Source organism: Odontesthes bonariensis, chromosome 8 (genome assembly GCF_027942865.1).
Source record: "Odontesthes bonariensis isolate fOdoBon6 chromosome 8, fOdoBon6.hap1, whole genome shotgun sequence".
In the NCBI taxonomy this organism is placed as follows: Eukaryota; Metazoa; Chordata; class Actinopteri; order Atheriniformes; family Atherinopsidae; genus Odontesthes; species Odontesthes bonariensis.
Window position 1 is genome coordinate 1,177,501 of NC_134513.1, and position 11,427 is coordinate 1,188,927.

An 11,427-nucleotide genomic window follows, 5' to 3' on the forward strand; every position below is an offset into this window, starting at 1 on the left:
TCTGTGAGTCCAGAAAAACAATGAAACAGCCTTTAGTCTGCAAAATCACATTTATTTTAAATAGGGCTGGGCGAGTTAACTCGTTAATGATTTAACCTATTTTGTCGTGAATTAACGCAGGTTTTATTTATTTATTTTCATTTTTTTTTATTTAAAAAAATAATAATAAAACACCCCTTTTTATTATTTATTTTATTTTGTAAAAGTCTGTTGCTCGCAGGCTTTTATTTTGTTAAAGTCTGTTGCTCACAGGCTTTTATTCTGTAAAAGTCTGTTGCTCACAGGCTTTTATTTTGTAAAAGTCTGCTGCTGTCTGCTGTGGAACAGGAAAAGAAAGTAATCGGCGGATCCACCAAACATGGAGAAGGGTACGGAACTTTTACTCGGCCATTTTCATTTTAAAGTTCTTCCAGACGGCGGAGTGGACAGAACCAAAGTCATCTGTAAACACTGCCAAGTTGAATTGTCTTCTCAGCGTAGTAGTTCCAGTCTAAAATATCACTTAAAGGCAAAACACACAACTGATAGCAGCAAGTCATTCAAGGAAACAGACAGTGGAGCGAGGCTTCTACATAAAAACTACAGAAAGATGCTGATGTTAAAAGTGTGTTTGCACAACAAATGTTATGGCACTTTCATTCATATGGCAGCACATTTAAAATAAAGCTAAATGCTAAAAGCTATACACTACTTTTGGATTCATTTTTGGATTCTGCGTACAAATGAGATTAATCGTGATTAATCAGGGAAATCATGTGATTAATTAGATTAAACAGTTTAATCGTTGCCCAGCCCTAGTTTTAAGATAAATTACAGAAGAAAAAAAAACTTAGAAAACAAACTTTTACTTTTTCTTATATGGCTAAAACATCTGGTTTCAAAGAGAATGAGACAAAGAAGGATTCTTTTTTATAAACTGTGGAATTTAAGAATAAATAAGTCCTTCTGCGTAATCTAAAAGCTGTTTTTCTTAACCAATGCCGAGCTCATCCAGCTGCACAGATCTGGAGTCTTCAGTGTGACACTGAGACCAAACCGAACAGAAAACTTTGTGTTTCTGAAGGTTGTTGCTCAACAAAAAGGGGAAATAAAAGGCACTTACTCTGTGGATCAACCCCGCTGAATGGATGTACTGTTGAACAGGAGGAGAGGGCAGAAAAGAGGTCAACAGGGCAGTTCACCACATTAGCTCCGGCCTGCTTTTGTCTGCTCCATGGTAACCGAGCAGGCCGAGCAGCCGGCCTCTGCAGGCAGCTGGACTCAGCGAGCGCTCAGCGGATGGTATTCATGCAGATTCAGAGTGTTTTCAGGTTCCATCAGAAATAACAAGCAGAGGTTCCTCTGAAGGCTTTTACTGTGCATCAACTTTACGGCTAAAACCGCCGGATCAAAGTAACAGGTCAAAGTAAAGGCCAGAACACACATAAACATCCGTTCTGGGAACACATGTAAATGTAAATGTATTTTATTTCTACAGACGATCCTTACGGTGTACCAAAGTGCTTTACAGCAGGTGATAAATAAAGAGAAGAAGAAGTAAAAACAACAAAAGAACAGTGAAAGCAATAAAATACAACAAGATAAAATAAGATAAAAGCATCATCATGCTGCTGGGTATTAAAGCCATCCTAAATAAGCAGGTTTTTAGCCTGGATCTGCAGAGGCCCGGGTCAGAAATAAGACGCAGCTGGACGGGGGGCTTATTCCAGAGCCTGGGGGCAGCTTTGGGAAAAGGCTCGCTCACCCCAGGGTTTGTATTCTGACCTGGGCACTTCCAGCAGAAACTGATCTGCTGACCTCAGAGCTCTACCAGGACTGTTAAAAGCTCAGATAAATACGACGGGGCGAGGCCGTTAAGTGGCTCAGTGGTTAGAGTCGGTCGTCCAATAACCCGAAGGTTGGTGGTTCGATTCCCACTCTCGCTTGGTGAAACTGACAGCTGGAGGGGTGTCAGTCCACCTCCTTGTCACGGCTGAGGTGCCCTTGAGCAAGGCACCGTACCCCCCATGCAGTGTGCGACCCTGTGCGTGTGTGTCAACAGGTGCCAACATGGATGGGTTAAAAGCAGAGGACCAAATCTACCTTCGGGTATAAATAAACTCACTTAACTTTAACTTAAGAGCTTTAAAAACACACATTAAAAGGTTAAAATCAGTTCTCTAAAGGACAGGAAGCCGATGGAGGGAGTTAAGAACAGGAGTGATGTGCACACGTCTGTTGGTGTTGGTTAAAGACGGGCAGCAGCGTTCTGCACCAGCTGAAGGCGGCTGAGAGAAGACTGGGAGACGCCCACATAAAGAGCATTAAACAGTCTGACCTTGAACTTTTTAGGATGGCTTTCTCAAGGTCATGACCACTTAAAAACATTTTAACTTTGGCCAGGAGACGCAGCTGGAAAAAACTAGTCCTGACAACATTGTTGATTTGTTTCTCCAACCTCAGATCAAAGGTCAAAGGTCACTCCCAGATTTCTGACGGTTGAACTGAACTTTGAAGACGAGGTGCCAAAGCCAGCCGTCACAGTGTCCCCAAACACAATGCATTCAGTTCTGTCATCATTTAAATGGAGAAAATTTTGGGCCAACCACTGCTTAATATCAGCAATACGATTAAACAGAACATTGTGCACCGTTACTGTTTGGCTTCAGTGGTAGATACATGTGTAGATCGTCTGCATGGCGGTGGACAGAAAGGTTGTGCCGCAGCAGCGTTCTGCACCAGCTGAAGGCGGCTGACACATGACTCGAGGCGGCCGGTTACCTTGAGGCCGCGGAGCAGCTGGTAGATTAAGAACTGCACGTGTTCGTCCGACAGCCGCTGAAACTTAACGATGTTATTCAGATCCGCTCCCATCAGGTTGGTCACCAGGTAGCTGCAACAGAAGAAGAAGAAGACAGCGCAGTGAAGTGGGGGGCTGGGTGATGGATAGGGATGGGAATCGAGAACTGGTTATTTGGCGATTTTGCAAACGATTCCCTTATCGATTCCAGTGGGCGCGAATGACGTCACCACGCAGCGTTGCGTGGCGAGTCCAGCGCAGCCAGCAGCCAACAGTAAACATGGCGCCCAAGCGGTACAAACGCTCGAAAGTTTGGTTACACATCCCTAAAAAAGACGACAACAGGGCAACTTGCAAAGTGAATATTTCACCAAAGGGAGGAAATACTACCAACATGCAATAACTATGAATGAATGTCGCGTTTTCCATCTGCTCCGGACTAACGTTGGTGAATCTGAACCCAGCAACGTTAGCAACGTTAGCATGTCCTCGGCTAACACTGCAGGTAACTAACTAACAAACACTGCCTATCATGTTAGCAGCATTTGCCTGATTGTAAAAGCTGCTGTTAGTAACGGTTAAGGTTAAATGAAAGCCTTCTCAGGCATTACATTTAGATGAAATCATGAGAGACAGAGCCTGACTGGCTCAGAGCCAGAGGCTGGTGGTACTACCCCCAGTTCACCTCTACCTCCAGCTTCTCCTTTCACCAGAGCAGGAAGAGTTCAATTACCCAGGCCAGGATAGACCAATGTGGACCTCACCGTTGTTGGGTTTGTGAGGTCATGACTCGTGTTACTTCTAAACTAAACAAAGTTGATGCTAATCGACCGGTTTGTTGTCCTTTTTCTCCAAATGAGAATCGATAAGGGAACCGACAAAGAACCGAATCATTAAGCAGAATCTAAAATGGAATTGGAATCGTAAAAATCTCATCCATTCCCATCCCTAGTGACGGAGGAGCTGCCAGTGCTGCCATGGCAACCGTCAGACATCTCTGCGAGCCTTTAATCCCCCCGAGGGTCTCGCCTCCGTGCTCATCAGCATGCGCCCTAACAGCGAGGACTTACAGCTCGTTGAAGTCCTCCAGCGCCGCAGCAGGAGTGAAGACGTCCAGCAGCCCGATGACCTGCAGACACCAAACAGCTGATCAGAGAAAGCCTCAGAAACACGCCGCCTCCGCCCGCTTATTCTCGCAGGGCGCACTCACGTTCTCGTGCTTCATGTGCTTCAGCAGCCTCAGTTCCCGGTAGGAGCGGCGGCTGTGGATCAGAGACTGGAAAGGCCTGGAGAGCTTCTTCACAGCCACCTTCTGCCTGCAGACCACGTCGTAGGCAGAGCTGCGGAGGAAGAACCGGGCGTTAAAACCTGGAGTTCCGGCCTGCTTCTCATAGGTTTAGGACAGGGGTCGGCAACCTTTCACACTCCATTTGGAGCCGGTTCCCACGGAAAAGAAAACACTGGGAGCCCGCTAATACTTTTCTACATCTAAAATGAAGATATTGTTTTTTTACCTTAATGCTTTGAATAAACAACTATAGTGTGTTGCTTACAAACTCCATGAAGTGCTAAAATGATATTCTATTTATGTAATGAACACATTTTGAACACTTTGAACTCTTGAAAAGATAATTATAATGATAAAAAAAAAAACACGAGGAGTTGAAGGTTTCTTTCTCACCACAGATCAGGCCGACTGGTGAGCCACTCTCGTCAGAGGTAAATGCAAACGCCCAGGCATCACCAAATGTTCTACTTTCTTCAGATATTTTTCTTTTCTTACATTTCTCCATACTTGGCCTACGTGGAGCTGAAAGTCTCGAGTGTGACGCATATCTTCAGCAACGAAAAATAATGAAATATAGTTTTATTTTAATATTTCAAGATCACAATAATCTTCCAATTAGGAGAAGGAAGACGGAGAAAACCAGGCGTTAAAACCTGGAGTTACAGCCTGCTTCTCATAGGTTTATGCTGTCAGAGCTGCCATCAGAGGGAAGGAGACGGGAGAGAGAGCGCCGGCGGTTCAGTTTTCCTTTGAAATGTAAATCTCATCCACATATTGCACGGCGGCCTTTGTGGTGCCATCAGAGAAACGGGAAGGAAACTGGGACTGAGAAATGCTGCCGAGGGCCGCAGGAGTTGAGCAACACGAAGGCAGAAGCTGACTGGAAGCAGCCTGCAGACGTGTTACATAATCAGGCTTCTGGGATTTTTATAAGGGCGTTCAGCTCTCTGCTATCAGCCACAGCAGCTGATGCTGGTTTCCTGTTGGTTCACCATATAAAACACAGCAAACAGACCACTGTAGCATCTCCTGATGGCCGGCGATGTTCACACGCCTGAGTAAAGCTTCCATGTGGCCTCTGTGGACCTGCTGCCAGCCGGATGTCCCCATCAGGCCAAGTCTGCTCCACCTGGCACCAAGCGGGCCTCAGAGTCCTTCCTCCTCTGCACCCACACCTCAGATTTCATCGATTTCTCTCCTCTCGTCTCGGTGCTTCTTTCTTATCCCTCTCAGGTTTCAAAAAGGAGGCGAGCAGCGAACATGCAGCGGTGTTTGAGCACCAAGACGAACTGTTCTCACACGTTTCCTGAGCCCGTCCGAGTCCAGAGCGAACCTGAGATGCTTTCCATGCTTTGGGACGGGGCAGGGTCTGTGAAAGGGTTCCTCTGGTGCAGGACGAGCTCCAGTAAAAGCATTTTAAATACAGTGTGGCACAATAACAAAGATCTTTGGGGGAAGGAAATATCACGTTATTAAAAAGTAGCTTTCAATCTGTGTCTAATGGCTTGGCTGGATTACATTTTATGTCTTTATTGCCGTTGGAATGAGCCGTTTATATGTTTGCACAGCAGGTCCGTCTGCATGGGATGTAGACCACCATAAAAGGCACAAAGAAGAAAAGAAGAGGGTTTGTTCAAAGTACAAAGAAGAAGAAGACGCTGGAGGACTCAGCGGCTGAGGAAGACGTTGGTGTTAAAAAGCCAGGGATCATACTTATTGTGTTGTGCTGCAACAGGCATGAATGAACTGAACCGAATCAAAGAAACACATTTGAAATGCTTGTTGACAATTAGTAAATATATGTCGATGCTAAAGAGAGGTTGGAACAATCAAAGATTACTAATATCTCCAACTTGACAGCTGGATGTCAGTAATTATTAAAAACTATTCCCTGTAAATCTTACCTGTCTAAATGATCTGCAGTTGATGAATTATTTTTATCTTTATTTACCCAAATGCACCCTCAGCAGCGCCTTTGGAATTAGCTTTTTAACTCAGTAAAGTACATTCAGATGAATATTAAAGAAGCCTAAACATGAGAAGCTGGTTAAACCACATCAGAGGAAACTTTCAGTTTCCAGGAATTAGCTGAGAAAGGCTAACGAGCTGCTTCCAGCTGAACAGAGACTGGTGGAAGTGACAAATACTTTGGGGGAAAATTGAACAAGCAACATTATTTAATAAAGTTTGACCCATTTTCATCATGCAGACACATAACGGTAAAGAATATCTCTCATAACAACTTTAGATTTTCTATTCTTTGACCAACGGCTCTAAGGAGAAATACATCAATCAGAATCAACAATCAGATGAAGAAAAGCAGCAAATCTAACATCTAAGAAGATGAGGAGAAAATATTAATAATAAAACACATATATTTGTAATGATTACTGCCCTCAGGACACTATTAAAGCCTCTAAATCACTCTGCAGTCGCTTCATAACGTAGCCTGTCCGGTTTATCCCGTTTCAGGCACAGATATTCTGTTTCTGAGAGGACGAAATTTAGCAGCCATGTTTGATTCACCTGCAAACTGAAGCAGCTCGAAGACCCACAAATGTCTGTGTTTATGATGCCGAACTCGTTCTGTTTGCAGCTCTAAAATATTCACCACCGCATTTATTCCTTCCCAGCTGATATATTCTGTTTATGTGGCCTCAGACCCTCTGGACAAACTGACCTGAGCTGTTTTACTGCGTCTCAGGGACAGAGAGCCTTCCTTCCCATCCCCCTGATCAAGTTCTGCTCCGAGAAAGTCTCTGACAATGGCTGCAGATCACATTAACAATGCAGAGAAGCTCTCAGTGCTGCATGCAGGAACTCCCTTTGTGCATTCGCATCATTTAGGAAACTCAGGGCACTTGTTCTGTCCATCTGTGATGCTATGAGATGCTTAGAAAAACACCTTCTGTGTTAAATCTATCAGATGGGACGAAAAACACCTGCAGCTTCTCTGACTTAGGAGAAAAGCATCGATACAAGAAGTTGATCAGTGGCTAAAAGCTGAATAAAACTCATAGAAAAGTGAATACATGCTTAAGATGGTTTGCTAAAGGTAAACTAGATGCGGATGGCAACAGGTAATGGAGGAAAAGAGCTAAATATTCAGATAAAAGTAGCTAAAAGAAAAGATGCAACATGATGTGTACACAGCTGACACAGCTTGCTAAGATTAATGCATAAACGTGGCTAAAAGTAAAGATAAATACATCATTAAAGGCTAAAACAGATCAAAGTATCGCAGCTTAGCAAAGCAGCGCTGCGGCTCAGTAATTAGTTTGACTTTAAAATAATGAATAAACAGTGTACAGTAAATAAATAAGAGCTAAAAGTGTGAATAATATAAAATACTATAGAAGTGTTCAGAGGAGAATAACATCACATTATAGTGCCAGTTATTAGTTAGGACTGTGATGGTATATTTACATTTATATATTTATATTTACATTTACTGTATGTGAGACTAAACGGGCTGGAAACGCTTTCTGCTGATGACTAATTATTCTGAACACAAAGAGAGTCCCTCATAACTCTGATGATATATATGATATATGACAATAATCAGGCTCTAAAAGGGAGCATGTTTGCACGAGCTGACTAACTAACTAACTCTAAAGCTCCATGTTTGAGCAGATTCTTTCATCGCTTTATCTTCTGTTGGGATTTTCAAAACGGGAAACAAACCTTTAGCTTTTTAGCTTTAGCTTTTCCTGATTTAAGAAGCTAAACTACATAAATCCTGCTCCAGTCTTCTGCATTTCTAGTTGTTGTTTTTTTTCAGTCCAAGTCTCAGCTGATTTCTTCTGCTGAAAGATGACTCATGCACGCCGACATCAAGCTTACAGTAAGTCAGCTGTTGGCCAGAAAGACACCCAACACATGCAGGAGAGCCAACTTTAGGGCGGCTGACGTCACCTCGGAGCAGTTTTCCTGCCAAAATGGAAATAAGTCCAACCTACAGCACACCTGTGACTAAGGCTGTGTTCGAAACCGCCTACTGCATACTACATACTACATACTGCATACTACACACTGCATACTACATACTGATCGATCAGACAGTATGCAGAGCGTTTACCCACAATGCATTTCGCTCCTGCCCGAGCCGAAATCAGCCGGCCTGAAGCTGATTTCTCTTAAGCTCTAAACTCTGTAAACTTTAGCAACATTTGAAACATTTTCAGGTGAGAAAGTAGTCGTTTAGATCCCCAACGTGTTGAAAACCTGACAAAATACCGGCTGTTTACCATTTTGTTCCCACGAATTCGGCGCTACTAAAGCTAGCCGCAGTGAGCTAACGCACTTCCGGTTATTTTCACAAAATAAAATACCCGTTGCCTTTTATCATAGGGAAAGCCATTACCATACAATTGGTGCTTTTGTTTTGAAAACAGGAAGTGAACCTACCCTCGTTGTAGCTAGCTTGAAACTGCCGTTTTGACAGGAAATGATGATCGGCGACGTCACGTTACGTTGCATCTTGGGTAGTTTGAGTATGAGTAGTAACCTCATGATGCATACCCAACATTTAGGAGAATCTAGGATGCATCCGGGAACTACTCGCATACTGACTCAGAAAGTTAGTATGAGTAGTAGGAGTAGTAGGAGTAGTATGCGGTTTGGAACACAGCCTGGGAGATGCACGTACTTCAGTGCAGGAGGAGGAACTAAACGCCTGCACAGAGAGGATCCAAACCAATCTAACTGAGATTTAACAGCTAATAGCAGAAAGTGAGTGATGAAGCCAAACTAAGCCCTCCACCTCTCATCCGTTTGGCTCCAAAGTGTTTGAAGGCTTCCAGGATTTGGATCCTTTCGTGTTTACGAGCTTCGGCCCAGCTGCCAACATCAGTCTGAGCCAGATGTGTGACACCGACACACACACAGGTCTGTTCCTGAGGTAGCCATCCACCTGCTCTCAGAAGCTTCATTAATATGGACTGTCAGAGGAGGCTGTCGCCATGGCAACGGTATCCCACCTGATTTTACACCACATTAAATGATGGTGATGCATCTGCTGAGGAAATCAGAGAGTGTGTCCGTCCATGTAGGGGTTGTTGGGTGGGGATGGGGGGGCGGTTTGGGAAATTCCTGCACTGACGCTGCCTCATTCTGCCCCCCCCCCCCATGCAGGAGCAGCTCAGGGAGGAAAACAAGCCCCGCAGAGCTGCTCCTGTGCGGCTGATCAGCAGCAGGAAACAGATGAAATCTCATTCTGTTGATGCATTATGACCGGAGCAGAACCCCCCCCCCCGACGCAAACAAACAAACACTCACCACACCGAGCCGTAGGCTCCGGAGCCCACCGGCGTCAGGTTCTGGTACCGCTCCGGAACCTCCCACACAGTCTTGTTCAGCTCCTGCCGGTAGAATCCCGGCCTGGCCGCCATTTCTGCGAGCCGGCGACCAACAAGACGGACAATAAAACAAAGAAAGAAAGGAGGGATGATGGAAGCGGCGGGAGGAAGCGGGGAGATGCGCCGCCGTCTGCTGCTGCGCGCACCGCACTGGCCCGGCAGTCAGAGCCCAGCCCCTCCGGTCCCCCGCCTCCCCTCCCCTCAGCTCACCCCCCCCTCCCGCTGCTCAGTCTTTATTTTAAAGATAGGATATTATAATTATAGGCCTATCTTATATATTAATATATATTATAACTATTAAAACGTTTAATCTAATTAATCACATGATTTCCCTGATTAATCTCATTTCACACCCATTAAGTAAAACTATAACAGATAATCAAGATTGTAAGTTTACTAAAAGCACACATTTATTATTAAAGTATTATTCATTAGATTGTGATGATTTAACCATTAATGTAAAAAACAGGATTTTACTTTTAAATGTTCAGGTGCAGCTAAAAATAATTATTTTAGCTGATTGATCTCATTTTCTGCATGAACTGATTGTCTTTTTAATCTGAACATAGTTAGAGTGATCAAATACTTTCTGCTGCCATTTTTCAATGAGACGAGTACACTTAGTATGAGTTTCATGTGTAAAAACCAGGGCCGGGCAACGATTAAAATGTTTAATCTAATTAATCACATGATTTCCCTGATTAATCACGATTAATCGCATTTGTACGCAGAATCCAAAAATGAATCCAAAAGTAGTGTATAGCTTTTAGCATTTAGCTTTATTTTAAATGTGCTGCCATATGAATGAAAGTGCCATAACATTTGTTGTGCAAACACACTTTTAACATCAGCATCTTTCTGTAGTTTTTATGTAGAAAATGAACGGGGCCAGAAATAGTCTTTGACCAGGAAGTAAAAGTGGAACAAATCAATATTTAATAGAAAACAAATGTTTGTTTTTGATAAATAACCCAAGTTTATTATTTTCTTCTCCTGGATTTAGTCAGATGAGTCGACCTCAAACACAACAACGTGGTGCATTATGGGTTAAATGTTGCCAGGTAACAGCATTCACAGCCCGTGCTACTGTAGAAATGTCTGAAGGCTTCTGATTTTTATATATTTATTCATTTATTCTGTCAGAACTGTATGCTGGGCCGCATGGAAGCTGGTTCTGAGCCGCAGGCGGGCCGCGAACCACCCTTTGGAGGACCCTGGTTTACAGTCAGGATGGCCGAGCGGTCTAAGGCGCTGCGTTCAGGTCGCAGTCTCCTCTGGAGGCGTGGGTTCGAATCCCACTTCTGACAACAAGCTTTTTATTCTTTACACTCTTTGAGACAACAAATCATGGAACCCAACTGTCTGCTATTTATTCTCCTTCCTCTCAGCCGAAAAGAAAGGTGCATTTCTTATTAGATGTATGGAGTGCGCATGCGTGTGCCCTGTCCTGTACCAACTCAATCCACCAGGGGGCAGCAAAGACCTCTGTCTACACTGCCTTATTGCAGGTAATTGTGCTGCTTTATTTGACACAAGCTGAGCAAAATCTGTGAATTCAGCCTGAATAATAAGAATAATAATAATAACAACTTGGACTTATATAGCGCCTTTCAAGGTACCCAAGGTCGCTTAACAAAAGAAAAGAAGGGGGGAAGGGTAGGCCGGAGATGATGGAACAACCCTCGTGTTGCATTAGTCACACCAGCAGACTTCAGCCAGCAGACTCACATTAGGAGCAGATTTTCTCTTATGAGCTCATTCCTGTTGCTTCTTGTTATGAGTGGCATCCAGTAACAATTATATTCAGTCTGTTAAATCCTGAAGTCTGTCCAGAACTCATCTGAGCATTAAAAGCGTTCCTGATACCTTCTGTTCCTGTTCACACTTTAGTTCATCTGTAGGAGATAGAACTACCTCAGCTACCAGGTGCTTTGGCTCAGGGTTACAGCTGCTAAATAAAAATCAATAAAACCAAAAGAAAATACTTCTAAAACAACGGCACC

At 43.8% G+C, this 11,427-nt stretch overlaps 1 protein-coding gene and 1 non-coding gene across 2 annotated transcripts in view; one reads left to right on the forward strand and one right to left on the reverse strand.

The window, feature by feature from the left end:
- mapk11 (mitogen-activated protein kinase 11) overlaps positions 1–9,590 on the reverse strand; it is a 17,429-nt gene extending 7,839 nt beyond the window's left edge. Inside the window, exons 1-5 of the mRNA XM_075471271.1 lie at positions 9,345–9,590; positions 3,990–4,119; positions 3,850–3,908; positions 2,761–2,872; positions 1,103–1,132 (exon numbers count right to left, since the gene is read on the reverse strand). Coding sequence (XP_075327386.1) covers positions 1,103–1,132; positions 2,761–2,872; positions 3,850–3,908; positions 3,990–4,119; positions 9,345–9,457 — 444 coding nt within the window. The 5' untranslated portion in view covers positions 9,458–9,590. The remainder of the gene's footprint in view (positions 1–1,102; positions 1,133–2,760; positions 2,873–3,849; positions 3,909–3,989; positions 4,120–9,344) is intronic.
- A 1,058-nt stretch (positions 9,591–10,648) lies between these two features.
- On the forward strand, positions 10,649–10,731 carry trnal-cag (transfer RNA leucine (anticodon CAG)). The gene has a single exon. It is a non-coding gene; the product is annotated as a tRNA-Leu (tRNA).
- The last annotated feature ends 696 nt before the right edge of the window (positions 10,732–11,427 follow it).